This window comes from Poecile atricapillus, chromosome 18 (assembly GCF_030490865.1).
Source record: "Poecile atricapillus isolate bPoeAtr1 chromosome 18, bPoeAtr1.hap1, whole genome shotgun sequence".
Taxonomy (NCBI): domain Eukaryota; kingdom Metazoa; phylum Chordata; class Aves; order Passeriformes; family Paridae; genus Poecile; species Poecile atricapillus.
The window spans coordinates 8,036,403-8,058,667 of NC_081266.1; the positions used below are offsets into that span (position 1 = coordinate 8,036,403).

At 37.1% G+C, this 22,265-nt stretch overlaps 1 protein-coding gene across 1 annotated transcript in view; it reads right to left on the reverse strand.

Moving 5' to 3' along the window:
* The window catches only part of LOC131586070 (1-phosphatidylinositol 4,5-bisphosphate phosphodiesterase zeta-1-like), a 45,412-nt gene that overhangs the window by 4,510 nt on the left and 18,637 nt on the right, over positions 1–22,265 (reverse strand). The window contains exons 7-11 of the mRNA XM_058852808.1: positions 17,264–17,491; positions 14,908–15,064; positions 12,865–12,981; positions 3,763–3,935; positions 730–862 (exon numbers count right to left, since the gene is read on the reverse strand). Of these exons, the coding sequence (XP_058708791.1) occupies positions 730–862; positions 3,763–3,935; positions 12,865–12,981; positions 14,908–15,064; positions 17,264–17,491 (808 nt within the window). The remainder of the gene's footprint in view (positions 1–729; positions 863–3,762; positions 3,936–12,864; positions 12,982–14,907; positions 15,065–17,263; positions 17,492–22,265) is intronic.

Sequence of the window (22,265 nt, forward strand, 5' to 3'; positions counted from 1 at the left end):
TTCCACAGTGTCGAGATTTCTGTCTTTCTCACTGAAGAGCAGCCTCCCCATCCCAGTGAGGGGGCTGGGGGTACCCAGGAAGTTGGGAGGAGGCACAAGTGGTACAGCTGACCCCAGCTGGCCAAGGGGATGTTCCTTACAAATGGTGTCATGCTCACAGCTGGGGGGAAGGAGGAAGGGAGGGCATTCAGAATTGCAGTGTCTGTCTTCCCAAGTAACCTCAGAGCTCCAAAATGAAGCCTTGTTTCCCTGGGAATGGCTCTACACCTGCCTGCCCATGGGAAGTGGTGAATGAATTCCTTATTTTGCTTTGCTTGTGTGGGCAGCTTTTGCTTTATCTATCAAACTGTCTTCTTCTCTACCCGAGGGTTTTCTCATTTTGGCCTTTCCAGCCCTCTTCCCATCCAACTAGAGGAGAACAACCAAGCAGCTCTTTGGAGCTGAGCTGCTGTCCAGGATGAGCCCACAGCAGTGTGCAAAAAAAAAAAATTCCACCTTCCTTTAGAAAGGGGGAGTGCTCCCAGCTGTGTGTTTGTGCTTCCTTAATCTATCAGTCTAGAAACATGGCACACACAGCATGAACTTCTGCTACAGATTTTGTGCCAGGAAATCCTAGTCTAGAGAGAAATAATTGCATTTTCTATAACTCCTTGGGATGCAAAGTTGGTGTTTCCTTATAAAATGTTGTTGTGCTTTGTTCACAGCCTCGAGGAGCAGACTGATGCTCACCATTGCTTCTTACAATACTAGATTTCTTTCTTGTTTGGTCCTCTGGTACACCATAGATTTCTATCTGCACTGTGGGGTCAGCTTTGTTGGTCCTAGAGATGCTGCTGGGTGGTAACTGATGGCCACTGATCAGCTGGAAAATTAAAGTTATATTGAAATAACTGTAAGAACGAACTAATTCACCACAGCCATATAGTCACCATAATAGAAATAGCTTTCAAAAGAAATTACTTTAAGTATATGCCAGTCATAAACTGGTGTAATAAACACAGTGGAATCAAGAATATGGTGCTTCCTATCTAATTTACTTATATATATATATATTTTTTTTTTTTAGAAATATTCTGGTATAGGAGCATGTTTTAACTAGATCAGATTGGTCTGAGCCCAGTCCAAACTGACCTTGAATGGTTAGAGGGATGGGATACACATAACCTCTCTGGGCTGCCTGTGCCAGTGTTTCACCACCCTCTTTATAAATAAATAAATATATAGATAAATAAATAACTGAAATAATATTTTAAACAATAATTTTCAGGTTTTTTTATTCAATAGCTATACATAAAAATTATATTTTGCTACTGTACAAAATAATCCTATTGGAATCAGCCTACAGTGATTTTTACATTTTCTGCTATCGAGCTCATGAATTCCAATCTGTGTGGAGAGGATCAGCATCAAGACCCACCGTGACATCAGCATTGTGCTACAGGGTATATGTAGCAGACTGCCTCACCTGTGCCTCATCTCTTGCACAGTGTTCCTTAGTATTAGACAAAAACTCTTCATTCAGTGAGCTTCCTGATGTGTTTTGACCAAAATTTCCAAAAACAGGAAATTTTGTCTCAGACTGCCCTGTAATCTGGCACCCAGACTAAGACAGGATTTATGAAAGTCACAACTTTGTCTGCTTTTTATCTATATTTCAGGGTAGCTAGGAAAGAGTCAACATCTGTGCAGTAATCAGCCTTTTAGGAATCAGTATATAACATGTATTGAGAGAGATATACAAGCCTGAAAGCACAGGTGAAAGATATGACTCCCAATCCTGGTCTCAGGCCTAAGCATCATAAGAGATTCTTATTCCCCTGTCAACCACCCCAAAAATCAAAACCCACAAATCCCACACTTTGCTTTGATATTTTCCAGTGCTTGTAGCACCTTGCCCCCAGAGAAGTTCTAGCCTGAAATACTGAAGAGCAGTGGCTTGGCAAACACTGATGCTCTTTCTTCCTAAGGAAAAGCTGCTGCCTTCACCAGGAATCTTTGCAATCACTGATGGGCTGCCCACTAAGGACATGGGAGATTCCTTGCCATTTCCTGAGGGCCATTGCCAAGGCCTGCATGACCCACTGCTAGACCTAGCCTAAGCCTCCCCTGGCATGGGAAAAGAGTGAGTTCTTTCAAGCACACCATGACCCAAATCCATAAATCAAATCAATTTTTGACATCCAAGGTGAAGCAGACATACAGAGTGATGTAAAAATTTAGGAAGCACCTTGAACATCCCTATTTCTGCTTCAAAGGCTCTATGCCTCTTGATGGGAATTGTGGCACATTGGGTTAAGGATAAGGAATTCAGTAACATCAGGCCCTATGTGATTTTTCTATTCTTCATTCGTTCATTCATTCATTCGTTCAGAGAGATTTGCCCTTTAGATGTTTTCTATCTTTGCTTTCTGTTGTCATTTCTGCATTCATCTGGTTAGTAACTTTTTCAGCAGAAGCTGCTTTTCCTTTGACTCCTGCTCCAAATTGCTTTTGTCTTCAACCACAATTTCCTGGTTTTTGCTGCTGGCTATGAATGGGGCTCTCTGTGCCCTTCATTCCCTCAGCCAGTGGGATGCCATTGCCTCTCTGCAGCCCGCACTATCCAGCCTGAAGTCTCAGTCTAAAGTCCTCAATCTTAAACACAGCCTTTCTCTTCTCCAGCTCCTTCCAAACTCAGACACTTCCTCTGCATTGACAATGGTTTTGCCTGTCTCCTGCATTACAATTCAGGGTTTCTCCTCATCCTAATTCCAGCTTCATACAAATTAGGGCTAAAATAAGTGATGTATTTGCCTGGCTGCCTGAAATCATCCAGCAATGTCTATTCACAATTGGTATGCTCACTGTCAGGACACTAGAATGTTCTTGATTAGGTGCGTGCATTATGTAAGTATTTTATAATTGTCACTAACTATTGTTTTATCTCTGCTATTTATTACTCTGAAAGAAACAAAATAGCAATTACACACTAATTATATGCTAATTAAATAGCATTTATGCAAGTGGTATTCTGTGTAATCAGAAATATTACTTTTTCATTGGGAAAAGGGACTTTTCTAATTAGTGAACAATTATAACAAATCTACTTGACCTCAAAATAAAGGCCTTATCTAATCATTTATTTGTAAATGGCATGCATTTCAAGTATTTTTGGGAAGTCAATCACATTATAATTTGGGAGAAGTAGAAATAATTCAAAGACTTATTAATTCATCCCTCCTTTCACCCTTATTTATACCATTTAAGGATTATAAATAGTCTTTTATATATGCATAGAAAGATAATGAGACTTAAAAGAAGCATAAAGCTTCCTATCTTATCTTTAAAAATTTCCATTTGTCAATTAACATTATAATAGTACAGGTGGTATTATTGATAGTGAAAGAAATAACACCCAAAGTGCACATTTGAATTCTGTGTTTTCAGTTCAGCTTCCACATGCACAATTGTCTGGCCCCTTTTTCAGCTACATTATTTATATTTATTTGTACAGCATCATTAAAAATCATGTATTTTTACAGTCTCCTGGAGGCTCTGAACCCCTACATATTTTTAGCAAGCATAAGTGAAATACAGATGGGAAAGCACCCAAGCAGCAGTTGATACTCTGTGAGAGTTTTACCATCTTGTTGAAAACATTAGTTCCCAACAAACAGGAATAGGAATAAAATGGGGAAAAAAATTAGATAATAATTGCATCTGAAATACATAAAATTTGCTTTCCCATTTTCATGGAACAAAACAACGCTTCAGTCATCTTACCCTTATTGACAGAGACATTGGTTTGCTGTATCCTCCCACATTTCGGGGTGTAAATGTGGTATTGCAATCCCTCAAGAATACAGGTTTCAGCACATAGCCACAACCACCATTGTCCAGGAATTTTCCATCTTGCAATTCCATTTGTGTTCCCGGTGTTTGGAAGTTTAAGGCCACTGTAAAATTATATCAGTATTGATTTTAGTGAATTAGATTTGATATCATTTTATAAAAAAAAGTTAAAAAAAATTTCAAATGAGCTTAAGATATCTACATCTTTCAATTCATATGTAGGATCCTGTTATTTCCCTTAAATTAAGTGATACTCAATAACGGATTATTTGTGCACAAAAACAGTACACTCTTTAGAACTGCACCCTCTTTTAAGAACTAATCTATAGATCTTTTTTACATTGCTATACCTCTCTTCCCTTTTCTTTCTAAATTAGACCTTGGAGAATATGAAATAAGAGATCCTTCTCTCTGCAAGAACTGAATTCACATCCTAGTTTCTCTACAGCAGCAAGACCCTGCACTCCAAACCTGCTATCAAAGATCTGGTGCAGAAGTCAAAACCTCAGGATTGTATCTAACCTTAGTTATGGTGCAGAATTCATCACAAAAACATCTCACCCAGAAGATTAAGAAGCTTTAGTTTAGTTAGAATACTCAGTGAAAATACATATAAATTTATAGAACTAGAAGCAATTTTAAAAGTGTTCTTAAATTTATGTGAGCACACACTCTCTTGGAGCTTAATCCTCAAGTACTGGTGATTATTCTAAGAATACACCTGACAGATTTTTTCCTTTCCTTGGCAGTTCAAAACATTTTCAGTTTGCTGCAGCACCAATAATAAAATATCACACTTCTCATCAACAGGATATTGTAATTCATGAGATAAAGCCAACATTGAAATAGACCTGTTTAATGAAATTTCCCCCTATTCCAGTGCATTGGAGCTTCTTGTCACATTCCAAATAGAAAATGCAGAAGTCAAATCAGCAATGAATTATGACATTATGAACCCATGACATGTGTTAAACAGAGAATGATAAGAAGTCATTTACTTAAAAGGATGGTTTGGTAGGAATGAAAAAAGAAGACTTTAAGCAGTTCAAGTGACTCATAATAATTCATAAAGAGGACCTTATTACATTTTCCTGGGAGATAATATGAATGCATTGAATGAACATTTGACATAATGCAAAAATCCTTATTGCAAGTGGAAAACACACAAAATTGTTTTCACTGCAAAAATTACTCATTCCTTCACTGCTTTGATGATCATTTTAAAATATTCTGAAGCAAACAACACAAATAGGAATGAAGCAGCTGGTACAATGGACCTGATATTTATAATATGATATATAAACACATGTTTTTGGTGGGGTTACTTCTGAAGAGCTCTGGTTCCATAGTCTCAAAACCAATTAATGGGTGGAATACATGAAGTGCTCCCAGAGTGCATCATCTGTTTAATCTGAAAGGAATCCCATCTGTGCTAGCTAAAATTGCTCTGCATCATGAACCAACATGCAGCAAGTAGGAATAACTGGAAACCTTGTCTAGAAAAACCTCAAACAAAACAAAAAAAGCCTCCAAAACAAAACACAACATGCACTCCTGCTTTGATCTAAGTGTTAATGTAAAGACATGATTTTATGTTAATATACACAGGAATTTTGTTTTACCTTTAACAACAGAAACCAAACTTCAGAGTGTTCATATTGCCCATTGCCCACCATTGCCTTTTTTAAACAGGGTTGGTATTTTCTTGGTATGGTTTTGGCAGCGGTTCAAAATTTTCTCTTTATGACTCAACCCATCATCCAGAAACAGCCCCAAATTTGGTGCTATATGATCCTTGTATATTTTAATGCACTGAATCAAGCTGTGCAGAGGATGCTACAGGAGCTGCAACCCTGTGGCCCCTGGAAGTCTGAACTACAGATAAGCCAGGATCTCTCAGTCCTCAGGTGAGTCCTAGGCCACACTTTCAGGATACGTGGGTTTAAAAGTGCAACTGAAATTAGGCACATCGAACAGTCAGCTTCAAATAGCAGCTTCCACATGATGAACCAAATTACATGATTGCACATAATGAGACTATTGCTAAATTTACCAAGCTTTATAGGCGACTAAGCAGGAAAATCTGATGTAACAGCAGCAACAAGCAAACGAGAATACTTTATATTTTATCACATTAGGAAAATTACTTTTGCAACACAAGTGAAGGGCAATGTTATTATGGGTTGATATCTCTAAACATCAGCACTGTGTTTTCACTTAATTTAATTTGACCTTAAGAACAAGTTAAGAAACGCATGGAACAGTAGTTTTAATTTACTTACTGGTTTCTTTGTATTGCAAGTTTTAAGGTGATTAAGCAAATGTGAGATTTTGTGTCATATTCTCTGAGATGCAAACCTCTACTAAAACTGTTTACAGGGCTCATAGCTGCTTGGAGCCTCCCAGGGCACTACTTTATGGTGCATTGATGTACAATTTTTCTTTTTAATCAGGTGCAGTATAGCCCTAACACTTCTTGAGAAATGGCAAGGATCATAAACTAAAAGCTATGCCCAGCAGCTTGGGCTGAGCAATATCTTTCTGCAAACAATCCTGAACTTCTACCCAGTGTTTCATTTTAGCTTTGGTGAATTCAAGAGCAGAACTGTTCAATAATATTCTTTGTACTTTTGTTTTATGAAACAGTATAAATATAATGCATGTATGAAGAGAGATTTAAACTGACAGTTTATTTTGGAAAGAAACCCAAATGAGCTTGCAATGAAACCATCTGAGCAGTACATAATCTTAATGCATGGTTTTCATGGGGAAGTAAAGGCATCTGAAGTTGAACACGGTGTACATTAAATTTTCTCCTCGGTCCTTTCATTAAGCACCAGAAGAATTTTAATATTGACATCAAAATCAAAGCAGCACAGCAAAACATGGGCTTGGGGAACAACCTGAGCAAAGCAATTCTTCACTGTGATTCCTGCACCTAAAACAGATTTAACTATTCCTAGAACCATGAGGCTAAATCCCCTTCAGATCAGAGTATTGAATACTCAAATCATCTTGCAAAGTACCAAAGCTGCCATGGCAGTCCCAGTAAGCCCCAGGTGTAAATAACTTCATATGGCAAATTGAGGTTAGGAAATAGACTAGCTCCAAAAAATGAGCCAATCCATAATACACAGAAGAATATTATTTTTGACCCCAAACCTCTGTATCACAAGCAGTTAACTGAAGTCAGTTCCACCACTAATTGCAGAACTAAAGACACTCTAAATATTCATACACAGCACCTTCTATAGGTGCCACCATTCAAGACATAATTGATTTGTGGACTAAAAGCAAAAGCTTTGTAAAACCAAAATGAGAATTGTGACTGTGATTTGAAGGCATTGAGGAAAACTGCACATCTTTTGATCCTGCCTCTCATTAATATTCCCAGTGGGACTTTTAAATTGTAATTTTTTATTTTTTGTTCTTTGCTTCCTGGTTCTATCAGCTACATCACAACCATAAGGTTTAATGCATTTTCCCATTTAAATGGGAAGATTTTAAAATAGATAAGGACACATTTGTCACCATTTTTTCTTGAAATGAGTTACTTAATTGCATTTTATGCCATTTAAAAATGCATCTCAAAATGTATCAATTTTATGCCCTTTCAAAAAAACTCATATTCAGAAAGCACTCACAGTGCCAATGTTCCTATCCCCATGGTTTACCTCACTCATTTGAATCTAAAGAGATGTAATAGATCACACTTTTATCAGCCTTCTTGTCTTGCTCTCAGCTCTTTCCAGTTGTCTGTGCTCTTAAAGTGGGCCACTCACAATGAATGCAACGAAAATCTGTGCCTCAGATATCCCAAATCTGAGCTGAATTCCACCCAGCCTGGGAAATGCTATTGCAAACAGGAGCGTATCCTAATGCTCTGGAATGTTGCCATTGCTTATGAGATGATCAATGTGATTGGATTTGAAGCCACTGCTTTCATTCCACACCAGCACTCCAAGCTGGGCACAGACTGTCTAGGCTTTCTTCTCACATGCAGGTCACAGCTGCACTCAATCCTTCACTGCCCAAATTTACAGAAATATTTCAGAAGTCCAGGAAAGATGGAGCGAGACTATTTACAGGGGCATAACAGGACAGGGGGGAAGAGCTTCAAAGTGAAAGAGAATAAACCCGTGAAGAGGTGAGACCCCACACAAACTTTATGAGCAAGGACTTTGGTCTATTAGACCAAAAATAAAGAAAAAAAACTCTTTTTTTTCTACCAGAAAAAAAATAAAATATATAATGATTGATTTTCCTACAACACAGAGCAAGCTTATATGGACAATATACATTTTGGCATAAAAAGTATCACCTCTCTTCCTGGCAAAAAAAAAAAAATCAGTAAAACTGTATTTTTTCTCTTCCCTAACAGACTCCAAATTGTATTAATCTTAATGATAACTTCTGGCTTCATTTTTCACCTGCACATTTTGAAATGGTTGTTTTCACTCTACAGAAGCTTGATTTATGGCTTACAATGTGAGGGATTCTGCCGTAGGAAGAGGGACTGCTCCTCTGAGAGCTGAATAAATGCATAACTGCATGACATAACATCCTTAAAATGTGCAGTCAGTCTTTTTTGTATGGTCTTTGGGCCAGTTTAATACTGTGGCTCTAAAGACACTGTCATTAGAAATGTGAAGAATCCAGTCACACAGTTCATAACTGCTGACATTGCTCCTACTTCATTACAGGTGGTCCTACTGGAAAAGAGATGTCAGGTGATTAAGAGTCCTCCATTGTCCAAGTAAATCTGCAAAGGGTTTAAGTAGAGATCCTCTCTTGTGAGATTCTCATGGGAAAAGTACCTAAAGCATTTCTGATAAATTATCAGATCTAAAAATCTAAATTGATTTTTGCTGTCTAATTAATGTGTCAGTCTGAAAGTCACACTTCAGTGTAAGTCTGAGTATTTTTGGTTGTCATTTGACCAATTTTACACCTGAAACGTTTCCAAAATAATTTTTAAAATTTACTTAACTTGTGATTCTTGGCAGAAAAGTGAATATTATCAGCTTCCCTCTCCTGTTTTAGTCTGGAGTCACTGACAGGTTTTAGAACAAGATCAGCAACTACTTCAGAAACAATTGTGTTCCTGCAATTTTTTCCCATCTTCCTTTAAAATTTATTAGACTTCACATAAATTATTTACTATTCTATTGGTTGTCTGCAGTGAAGACAGCTGGAAAAACTGATAAAATGGAATTTCAGTGTTTCTTTGCTTTAAAGTGAAATTCCAGTATCTATGACACACACCAAAAACTGCCTAAAAAGAAGCAGAATAGCCCAAGAGCTTTTTCATAAACCTGGCAGTAGAAGCATTTCTGCAGAAGAGACATAAAACCTTCATTCAAAACCACTCCCAGCATTTGGAGCCATTCCAAAGGAAAGTTGAGTGCATTTGGAGAGCTTCAGATGTTGAATCATATTATCCCACCTATCTTGCAGGTGTCTACACCTGAATTAGCAGTACCACTTCACTCTTTGTGAAGACTAAATCAGTGAAATTCAAGGGAAAACATTAAAAAAAAAATTAGTCCTCTAGGTTTCACTTCCTAAGGAGGCATTTCTGGACTATTAAAACCAGTAGAAGAGAGCAATAATATAGTTATTGACACAGAACCCAAGCAGGGTCAGGTTTGAGTCATTTTAATTTCCACAGGTGAGGCATACCAAGATCAAAATTAGTTGGTTTCTTTTCCCTTGGTTGCTTCAGAGGTTAAAATCAGAACTAGTTAGAGAGCTCCTTATCACTCCTCTTTTCATGCATCATTTTTTACCATATTTTGTCATATTATTGCACACAAGACTGAACCACAAAACAGATGTGACAAAATTGCCAAGCTGCATTTCAGTGTCACAGTCCAAAATAAAACCTACAGAAAGTAAAAAACCCATCATACAAGTACAACTTTCACAGCAGCATATAAATTTATGCACACCCCAAAAAGCACATATGAGATATTCTGAAATAAAATTCTGAACCTACAACACCATGGTTTTCTCCTGTAAGTTATGGCATGTTTTGGTCATTCCTGCAGAGTGCTTTGGTACATGTAGAACATTTCCAAATGCCACATTCAAAAGGTTATTTAAGTCTTTTTTTATTATGATTTTCACCAAGGCTTTCTTTCATTTTGGATTTTTGTTGTTTTTTTCAGTCTATATAAAACAACTGATATCAGTTTATTTAAATAAATGTCCTGAATTTTATTTCCCTGCATAAATCTTTCCATTTCATTTTATTTCCTAAATAAAAAGGAGACATGGATACATCAAACCAGTTCTTTCCAGTGCCTCACTGCAGTTGTATGCAGGAGGCATACTAATTTTCACAGACTATGAAAAGTGAGGGTTTTTCTCCATAAGACCTCTTTTTTCCCAAAACCTCCTGTTCTTATGAGTCTCAATTTTCAGAGAATGGACAGGGAGTACACAGTGATATCCAAAAGCTATTTTGTGGAAACTCTGTACTTTTTACTGAGCTTTTTAACTTGCCTTCCTCTGGAAATTAGGTTTACACAATTACATGTCTTGTCCTCAGCCCCAAAAAGTCTTGAGCCTGTTGGACCATTTCATCCTGCTTTAGCTGAGTGCCAGGCTGCTCCAAGTTAATATGTTCCAAGCAATTCAGAGAAAATTGCTGGCAAGGTACAGAAGAAAGCACTGTTTTGAGTCAATCACTAAGGGAAGTGAAGGAGTAACTCAGTTCTCATAATTACAAGATGCAGAGGCCTGGAAGGCAGTGTTATGTGTAGGTTTGAACAAAACCTAATATATTTTCTTTGCCCAGCCAGAAAGGTTATGGATGTTAAAGGAATGTAAGCTTGCAGGTGTGGGGAGGAGAAGGGAGTTAAGAAGGGGAATAGGTGGCAAAGAGAAATCCAAGAGTCCTTTGAAGAGTTTCAGGGAATTGCAAAAGGGATCTAGAGGATTCACTTCTGTGCATGGGGTGTAAAGCACAACGGCAGGCAGACAGGAGGGGTGTGTGAATTATACAGACATGGGACAGATATAAAAATCAAAAGTCTGTGTTAAATCAGTGAAAGGACATCAGCAGAAGATTCACTGAGATACCCTCACTTTGGGAGTTGCATTGTGAAGAGCTGCTATATTTCTGCCAAACAGCTATCTAAAGCAGATTAGGGAATAAATAGATCTAACATAGCTTGGAAATAATGTATGTGGAGAATTGTTTTTAATCAGCCTATTCCCATGTGAAAAATAGAGGGGTTTTTAAGTGAAGATGCAAATGAAGTGACCAAGAGGGCAAATCTAACCACTTCCTGCAGATTTTTAATTCTTCCAGGAAGGGGCCCAAACCCCCTATGCACCAAAAGTCATATGTTTTGCATATAAATGGTTAGACTGACTTCTCATTAAGGCACACTCTGAGTAAACAGCCAGTGTAGTAATTTTGAAAGATTTTGGCGCTGTCTGTGATCTAACAAATGGTTATCCTTTGCAGAGATAAGTGTGGAGATTCACAGGCTAGAAAGAAAACTAGTAAATTGCAGTATGATAAGACTGGGAGATTAATTCAATTTTAAATTAAGGACCTCTGGCGAGTGCTTTCTCTAAGAATGAAACAAACTTCCTAGTTTTTAATGGCAATGTATAGTTTAGATAGCAATGATAGCACACAGGGAGGGCAGCACCCCAGGTAAATAATCCAGACATGGCACTAAGTGTGGATGAACCACAAGGACACAACATAATCAAACCAATTTCACACAGTATGGTGATGAGAAGATACTTGCATAGTCCAGCACAAGTCCAAATCTGTACTGCAAATAAGCATTTATGAGGACATAGAAGCAAGTCAAATTTATACTAAATAGTAATTTTTGTACTCCTTATGTAGTTATGTAAAATAACAGTCAGGATGGAGAAAGTAACTTGTCACAGAAGATATATGGAGAGCTGAGAAAGGAAACAAGTGGAAAAGGAAGCCTGGAACAAGGGTGACATAAGCTCCAGGGCCCTACAGACAGAATGAAATCTGTGCCTGTCCTTGGATGAGTGTGTATTTCAACATAACAAGGTGAATCCACACCTCTCACCTCTCAAAACCGAGAGCCTAAGGCAAAGTGCCCTGCTCACCCCACAGTCTCCCTCAGGTGGCCTTGGCAAAGACTCAAAGACAGAATATATACCTGGGTACAAAAACTATTCTGCTCTACTTTACCTAGGGCTGAAGAAAATTTAGCAGGCAAACATAGAAATATGTTCTGGAACTGAGAATCTTTTAAACTGAAGAATAAACACGTGAAGGTAAAATTGTCTCTAAAGCCATTAAAAAGGACAAAATGCTTACAGGTGAGAGGTTTTCCAAAGCCTGCTGGGTACAGAAGTCATGCCATGCTTATTTTGAAAAAATTCAAATAAATAACTTTCAATGAAGAAGCAGAAGTTAGCACTTTTTTTTGTTGCCCAGGAAACGAATATGTTTTGTACTGGAAATTAAAATTCTACATGTATGTTCATCTGAATAAAGACTGGAGACTCCCAGCAGCTCCCAGCTGTCTCTGGATGTTGTGCTGACCAGGAATGTTTGAGTGCTGCCTTGTGTAGCATATCCTGTTCTGGGAATTTTTGGCACTACTATCAATTGTTGTGCTCACATCTGCACCTAAGCAAGTCACAGAGTGCCACTGAAAACCCACAGACCCTTCAGAAGAAACTTGCATTGCTGAGTAACGGAAACTTAAAAATGCTGAGCTTGTTATTAGTGATTTTCTTAATATCCAATTCAAAGAGGTAGTTTAAAGAGATTAATAAAATAGAATAAATGGAATATCTGGCATAGGAAACAGCTATTTAACACAAAGTGATATTTACAATTACTAGTGAGAAAAAACTGGTGGAATATGTGGGTTGAAGGAAAATTTTATACAACAAAAATTAAAATAATGCCACTGGGGGAAAATTACGTAACCTACATAACACCAGAATACTATAGGAAGCAAGAAACTCCTTTATCTGTAAAGCCTAGAATGCAATAGTTTCTGCAAGGATACATACCCATCTGACACCCTACATTCCAGAACTCCTGAGGATTATAATTTGACGAGCTCATTCTTGTTCCCTTGGGGTAAATTCTTGTAATAAATCTTGTAGTATGTGAAATAAACTCTTTAGCTGATAAACAGAAGGATAAAATCTTGGTAAGAAAACCTTTGTTATTAAAGAAATCCTATTTGAACAAATAATAAAAATACAGTAATTTGATCCAGCAATATTTTTACACAATATTATGCCAATTTATTCTATTTTAACATCATTTTATTTTGAAATATATTCATTTGTTCATTTAATAATTAATTTTTAAACCTTAATATTTTGTGTGTATTTGAATCTGACAGTATTCCTGTATAAAGAAATATATATTCCTTTGTAAGAAGTTCATTATCCAAAAACCATCCCTTCCCTGAAATATTCTGTTTCTTCACCTTTTTGCAGGGTAACCTTATGATTTCTACACTAAAGCCTACTGTATTCTCATGGGAAACTGAGACACAGGAAACTGCACAAAAGTTTCCCCCTTCTATAATAGCTCAAAATGAAAAAAAAAGGAAAAAAAATCATCTTTAGATGATCTTGGCTTGTTTGTTGTTTGGAGGTTTAAATAAAATGGCTAAATAATATTAGGACCAGGGAAGAGCACGTTTTCAAAAGCCACTGAAATTCTTGTTATATAAGCCTCAGAAGATAACTATCATGTACATTGTTTTTCCTTCTGCTGGCAGTGTTCCCTCCTTTCTCATATGTAAGCATTGACTGCAGGGATGTGGGAAACTTCAGATGACTTCTATCTGCACGATTCCTTTTTAGTGATTAAACAAAAATCTACATTTCCAGGGTCATCTCTCTGATCTCCATTTTCCTCTCACCTCATTTTTTGTTTGTTTAGCGGTTTTGTTTGGTAGAGTTTGGTTTGCTTTGTTGTTTGGGGGTGGTTTTATTGAGGGGGAGGAGAGGTTCTAGAGCTACTTTTCTATCTCCTAGAGTGCTGGAGGAACCAGAGAGAGGACTCAGTGGCTGGAAAATCCTACTTTGTGACACTGTTCAGCATCATTCACCTCGCCAGCTGTTGCCCTGAAAACTAAAACCTGATAATGTTGTCATAGCTTTAGTTACTTTCCCATGGAAGTTCTATAAACAGAAGTTGTTTATCACATTCCTTCTAAGAAACATCTTTTGATGGACGTTTCACACGACCAGTGTGCTTGGGAAGGTGTAACTTAATTATCCAATTCCTGGTCATTGTTGAGAATCTATAAATACTGGGGTCAGAAAATAAAGTTCCTTCTTTCCTGTTCTACCACTGGAAAGTGTTCATGTGAATCATTTTGTGTCCTTTAGCAACAGCCAGCCACTGAATCACCTCCACAAAGTGAGTGGGCATGTGGCAGCCTTCATTGTCATTGTCACTGTCATGCTCGGTGATCTCTGCTTTTAACGCTCCCTCGGGGCTCTCTGCAGGCAGCTGGAGCTCAAACAGCAGAGGCTGCACCAAATGGAGCTGCTCCAGCCCAGAATGGTTTGGATAATTCAGTTTGGCTGGGATGGAAGGTCTGCTCCAGTGGAGCAAGCTGCCTGCTCTGGGGTTTATCCATCCCATTAATGAGGACTCTCTTATCTGCACTTGTCACCAAAGCCAGGCGACTGCCGAGCCAACTCCGCTCAGTTCTCAGCCCAGACATGGGGGTGGGGAGGGAGGTGGTGAAATTTATTCCACGCTTTTTCAAGTGCTGACTGCAATTCCTAAATTACTTGATGCAGAAAACAATGAATCGAAAGGCAGACGTACATTTTTTAGACTGTGTTAATATTTGTTCTTATAAAAATACACGGAATTAAAGCAAAGTTGAATTTCAGTTTTCCTCCCAAAGCCAACAGAAATAAAAATATTATGCAAAGGACATATCTAAAACAGTGTTATACAAAGAACCAAATAAAATCAGACAGCAGGTGTTTCATAAAATTTTAACCCTTCAATGCCTAAGCAGTGAAGCAATCATAGCACCAATGTAACTTTTAACTGATTGACTCAAAAGAAATTACCTGAAGATCTTAAAAGTTTTCGTGCTGCACTCTCTCCAACTGAATTATTTTCATAACACTGCTGATGCTGCAGGGAATGCTCAAAGCTCACAAACTTCTGAGATTTGGTATAAACCACAAGGTCTGACAATGCAAGGGCAATCTTTCCCTTTCTCACCTAAACATCATCAGATGAATAATGGAATAAAAAAGTCACAATGATGAGTATTTCATTATTATTAATATTAATATTTATATATTAATAAATATAATTAATATTAATAAATTAATATGAATTATTATTAATATTAATAATTCAGAGAAACAATCATTTTGGATGCATAAAGCATGAAAAAACGTCTCAGTTAATGAATCTAATAAATATGACCTTTAATAGTGAGATCTGATCTGCTGAGAGAAAATTGAGGTTATTGTGCCCACGTTTATCACAGCAATCATAGGGTGAGTGGAGAAATCCTTCCTAGCAGAATGTTCTTCTCGATAGCTTTACAGTTTTCCTGCTCCTAAGAGTGGTTTGCAAATAATATAATTTTTCATGGCTTTTAATGTTGCTCCTTAAAAATATACCTCCAACTTTCTATTCATAAATATATAAAGTACTAGAAAAGACCAACAGAATAAACTCATCTATAAAATGTAGAATAACAGGAAAATATTACATTGCGCCAAGAAAATTAATCAAAGGCCTATTCCTTTAAGCATTGCCCTGAAGTTAGGAAAACTCTTTTCTTCTTGATTAAGGTTGAAAGTTCTCTCACCAAAATCTTAATTTAGTCTTGCTCAATTACCAAAATAAGCCAAAGTGACTGAAATTTTACCAGGATCTTCTCTCTTACAGAGAAGCACTGTGTGACCACTTCATTTTCCTCAGCATAACTTCTGAGCTAATTGGGGGCAGTAGCCAGCAGAGAGCTGCTGATGCTAATCATGTTTACATTCCATTAAAGCTTTTGAAGGCAAATTCTCATCCCACAAAATAATAGAGATTGCCTGCTCATGGCTCTTAAACTATGCAACGTTCAAGTGCATTAATTATTCTGGGGCTATGTCCCATGAGGACACCAGGAGTCTACTGCCATGGAAATCCTGAAAAATACAACTCTGGAGGCAGGCAAAGCCAGCAGCATCACTGGGGTATCTTGGCTGTGGATTCAAATGCTCTCCCACCCTCCCATAAAGCAATACAGTGGGACATCAAGGCAAATATTCCAACAGAGTGGGACCCTGGAAACCACTTTCTCTTCTGCCTGGGAAACATGAGCAGATCCTTTTTGTTGCTGCTGTTTAAGAGTCTGTGGAATTCATTCTAGTCCGTTACATGGTCCTACAAATATTCTTGAAACCTATTGTCTAGAGAGCTGGTCCTTCCTGGTCAGAGTCCATCCTTCCTCAGAATTTTTCCTTACTATTTCTCCATGTCAGTTGGAATGAGAAAGAAGAAAAAAACTTTCAAATCATATAAAAAAAAAGAGACACTGCTTCTCAGCGAGAGTGCTGGGCTCTGAGGAGCACTGCTGGTTTAGCCACATTCAGGCAATCAGAGCATGATGTGCAAGAGTGACTGGGTACACCAGGTGCTGCCTGACATCCTAAAAAAGCTGAACAAGGCAGTTTCAACCTTGATGAAGCAACAGATTTTCCGTGGTAGAGAGTTATAGTTGGTTAAAAAAACTAAGTTCAATTTGACTTTCAAACACCAAATTTTTACACTTTTTTCAGAAATAAAGTTAAGTCTCTGCATGATAAATCTAAAAACACCTCTTCAGCTCCAGGTGCTGAAAAATGTTCCAGCACAACCAGGAATGTGCACCTAATTTAATGCAAAAAAATCCAGAACTGAAGAAAATAGGAGACTTTATCTATCTTAAAAATAGACTGGAAGACCTGGGGAAGAAATGGTTAACTCTGCCTGTTGTCATCAGGTACTGCTGTAAGTGTTCTCTATACATAGTTCCAGGAGAGCCATGGCACCAACAAAACACATCTTAAATCTACTGTGGGACCGAGAGCCTGGGACAAGCACAAGTTTTGAGAGAGGAAAATGTTGAAGTTCAAGATGGGAGCACAGGAAGGGGTTGTTTTTTAGTTGGATACTAAAATGTGGTCCAGTCTGACTTTTCTTATAAGAGTAGGAAAACTCTGAAACCTCGAGCTAAAAAATGTAATTTCCAAATGCACTGATCTTAGTAATTTTAAAGTTTTCTCTTTAAATTTTAAATTAAATTTAAAATATAAATTATTTTAAAATAACTTATTTATAACAACTTTTCAGTTTAGTCTCTATTTTAAGATAATCGAGTTTCTTTAAAAAAAAAAAATCTGTGTGTTCTCTATATTCAATTGCAGCAAAAGTTACCTTTGGTTTTTTTTGAGGTGGGGGTGAAGGTCTATGATCTCTTCTTCTTCTGGTGGGACTCCTTGATGGCTGAAGAGGTAACGTGTCATCTGCGTCATCATCCTCAGACTCAGATTCAGAGTCACTCAGTTCCTCTGTCTCACCACCATATTCAGCATCCATCCTGAGCAGACCTTCCTCAATTGTTCCAACTTTTTTATTTTTTATCAGAACTTTGAATTTTAATGCCTATAGAAAAGAGGTTGAACAATAGTAACTAGAATTACTTAGGTTTTCATCTCTTGGTGTTATTTAACCAATCTTCAAAGTTGTTTATTAAATATAATGATGTGAGGTTGCAAAATGAATTAAAATAGAGTGAGGCAGAAGCCAAAGCCAAAGAAACCAAACAGAATCTGGGGATCAATGTACACAACAGAATGAGCCTATCTAACACCATGACAGGAAAAAAGGCTCTCTTCCACAGGAACCCAGATGCTGAAACTATGAAAAGATAAAAGTAGAAAGCTAAGTAAGAGCCAAAAGTGATAGCCAGGCAAGACATAGAAGGTATATTTTTTTACTTATTTTTTTACTTCTATTTTAAGCCTAAATGTACTTCTATGTGTATATACACACTTAAAGATGTGTCTGCTATTCATTTGGAATGTTTTCATCTATCACTAAGCCTGCAGGAAATTTGTTATTTGATTAATGCCTTTGTGCATATCTCTCTGGTGTACCAAATGAAAACTTTTGTTTATAACTTGTGTTATTTTACAGTAGAACCTTATGCTGGTCTTACCTGGCCAGGGAAACAAAAGTTTGGTGATTTTGCCTAAGCAGTTTCTCTATTTTTAAATAGACGTGTATCAACCTCCATAATATGTAATGTAAAGGGAGAAAAACATCATTGAATTATATTGATTCTAACAGCATGGCTTTCATCTATGGAACAGAATCCTATGAGTATATATTTCACTTCAATTTACAAAACTATATTAATAGTAAAGCTTCTATTATGCAGCAGTACATCTGTACACAGGAGCTGTCAGGGAGTAACAGGACTTACTGTCACTCTTGAATAAAGTGATCCACAACAATGTTCTTTGAATTTCCTATGCTCTAGTGGAAAGGAAGATTACACTACTGGGAGTGTGGCGGGAAGAGGGAACAAAAAAATTCACAATAAATGAAAGGTAACTGAAATGCTGTGTTTTAAGGTATCCACGAAGTAAATATGAAAGGTATGGATAACAGAAATATATAAAGCCAAAGTTTTTTAGTAGAAACCAGAGCCATAGGCAAGGATAGAGACATTCCATTTATTTCCATTGCAAGCTCCATTGCTCATAATCCCCCTATCGCTTCAGATCTCGTGTTGGTAGTTTGCCAGGGTGCCAGTGGAATGAGACATCCTATGCCCAATATCTATCAATGCCATGCTGCTGGAAGGTTTGATTAGTCTCTCTGCACTGGTGACTCAGGATAAGGATGCCCTTTAACATTGCCTTCATTTCTTATTAATGCACTCTTTTTTTTATTTTTCTCTGGTATTTTTAGAAGAGTTTTAATATGATTAATGCTACTCATGTTTTTTAAGAGTTCTGAATTTTGCTTTGCATGTTCACATTTCCCAGTATCTAAAAGCAATTCTATCCACTTTTGATCTTGTATTTTGTTATTCATGGGAAGACTTCATTCTACAAATAAAAAAAAATAAAATAAAATAAAAAAAGACCTGGTATACAAGGGAAGAAAAAACTATCTATGGTTACATTACTGCCTCCTATATGCAAACATAACTTTAAGTAAAAAAAGACAATAGTGTGTGTGTGTAATGATATAAAAATGGGTCATGATGTCAATCAGTCTCTAAAATTCTGTTTGCGAGCTGTTAGCAAAAACATAAACATCCTGAGGTAGGAGAAGTTTTTTAAGGTTTGCTTTGTTTTCTACAAAGGTAACATTCTAAAATCATGGTTCTTTTCAGAAACAGTTACAAAAATACTCCAGAGAATTTGCTATTTTTTGGCCAGAAGCAAATGACAATAATAGTTACCCCCAATCACTGAAAGTGAAACACAGAGTGAAAAAATGGCATAGGCTTTTGTCTGAACTTCACACATCTTCAAAAAAACTTATAACAAATGTATGGTTACAAATTCAGTGACTGTGTGAAATCTGAGTTCTTTAATTGGTAATCAGCACTGCTAAACATGTGACACCTTTTTCTCTACATGTCCAGGTCTTCTAAGAGAGCTGAAAAGCCTTTTAATGAGCTGAAAGTCTGAGCATTCACTATAACTTCTCCTTTCTAGTTTTATTATGAAAGGCAAAATATGTTAAAAATACATTTGCTGTTTACTTCTATAAAAACTGCAAGCATACTAAAAAATTCAAATATGTAAAACATCATAGGACCTCCCTAGAGCATAGTGGGACTTCAAGACTGGCATAAGCAAAAACCTCGAAGTGCAATCAACTAGAACAAATATTTACATAATTAAATGAACAAAACCTTTTTCTTGTGCATTCTGGTTAATGGGATGTATAACACAAATCAGCTGAAGTAATGCCAAGTTTCCAAGATAAAAATCACAAGCACTTTGGATCGGGCAAACCCACCTATTGATGACTACAATTAATGTGAAAATTCAGTGCCCAGAAATGTAAGGAACAAACCCTGGATTTGAGACAGAAGTATTAAAGACAGAATAGCTTCTCCTGTTTAAATTGAGCTTGTTGTTCTCCCTTCTTCTCTCCTGACCAGCTGTAGGTGCTCAGTTAGAGGAATATCAAGCCTTGAAAATCTTGCTAAGTAACAAAGTTAAAATCTCTTCTGAGTTTTACATAATATTCTATTTCAAGAATGATACTGCTGCCTTAAATACTGATATAGGGTTAAGATACAACACCTCCTGTGAAGTCTGACACAGGGAAAGGTTTTGAGACAATGACAAGATTTGTTAAGTACAACTGTTAAAAAAACCCAACACCAGCTATCTTTAACGAATCACACTTAGTGAAGTGTGAATGGATGTCTTTGTGGCAGCCTTATAAATCACAGTTATCATCTACAGATACTTTATATCAATACTGTATACTTATTATACAGATATTTTTAATCAATACCACCAGCAAGGTCTGAGCTCTAGGCAAACAAATATTAATTATATCAGGAGCAGCATTTTAGCTACCTCATAGCACGTTTTCCTACAACACATTTACCCAGTGAGAAGCACCCTACCCTGAAAATTCCATTTCTGTGTTGTGCTCTGTAGTAGACTTCAGGTAAGTCTACTTACCTTAAGTCTACTTAAGGATAAATAGCTGTGCTATAGCTGAAACTATATTCTACATGGGCAACTAAATCTCTGCATGCATTGGAAATAAGTCCAGATGATTGCAGAGAAAGATGAGATGGTTACAGGTTGGCTCAGAGTCTTCATTGCACAGATTCCTTACCAAAGTTCAATGGTCCAAGAAGATGCCTTACCAAACAAACCACATGATTTTTATACACCAAATAAGCCATTGACCCAAGACCTACCTGGGTAATGATATAAAATATGGCAATGTCTTGTTTTTAGTTACCTCCTGAAGTTGCTTTACAATGCAAAGAAGCTATTAACAGATAATGACTGTCACATGTTTACCACATTTCTGGGAAAATCATGTTCCCTCAAGAGTGCAATGCCTAAAAATAGTGAAGGAATTAGATGAGTCTTCTGTATGTACTCACTACAGCCTAGAGATTCCTGAAATTTTATGAGAAACAGTATGGATTTTTTTATTATTATTTTTGAGGTCATCACCAAGACATACCACATTCTTTTTTTTTTTTTTTTCATATTTTTTGTAAAGAATAGATGCCATAGACTGATCAAAAGGCATAAGAGTGACTAGAAACATTTTGACTTGCTAAGAAACAAAAGTATTTCTGATGCAAAGACTTGGTCAAGACATTTGCATATGTGAATGTGTTGGTCAAAATAAATAGGAATTAATCTCATAAATGAAGCAACAGAATTAGATGTGCTTAATCTTGAATTTCTCACTGAAAACACTCACTGTGTAGAGAAAGCTCTCCTTTTTATACTGAGTAGATAAAGGTGAAGAAAAGTGTGAAGGATGAGTCCTGGCTTATGGAGTTAGCTGGTTTTCCCCATAATAGCAGAATTTAAAATATCCATAGCCCATGAAGTTGTACTGGAGACCTTCTATTGATCTTTCTCAAGGATCTCATTAAACAGATCCTTTTATTTGGACACCACAGGTTTAACAACCATAGGGAAGCCTTGGCAATCCTGGCCAGAAATGCTTCTGAGACATCACAATGCAGTAATTGATCTTGCAGCTGTGTGGTAAACATTAAAGAGAACTTGTAAAATCACAGTAGTTGCCACTTCACTTTCAGTTAATCACACAGCAATATCTCATTCCAGCTTTGTGACAGGAAACCTGCAAATAATAAAAGATTCCTAACTATCTGATATATCTATCCTGTCAGCAGTGTAAGGCAGTTCAATGCTCTACAATGCAAAATAATTGAGGAACAAACTTTCATCAAAGCATCAATGTGCTTACATTCTTTTCTGTGTTATATTGGATGCCCACATGCTCCTTTCAATTGCTGTCAGATCTCTTGAGAGGAAGAACACAGCAGGGTAAGTAAAACCTTATCTCTTCTAGCATCCTGATATTTTCTAAGTTCATCTACAAATTGCTGCATAAGGCACTTCATTCCTTCACTTTCTATCAGCACATCACCACGAGTGCTGGTACAACCAGCAGAGATGTCTGGCGCCCGTCACTGATGTCAAATCTAATTTAATGCAGGACCTGACTCAAAGGACCTGTTATTCCAGTGAAGATTAGAGGGAGTTCATGAAGTCTCTTTAGAAGCACCATGATGGCCAAGACTGGGAGCAGAGAATTGTATCAGGTCTGTCGCTTTGGGTGGCAAAACATCTTCTTGGGAAAGAGATGGGACAGGTGAAGCTTAAAAGCAGCCTCAGTT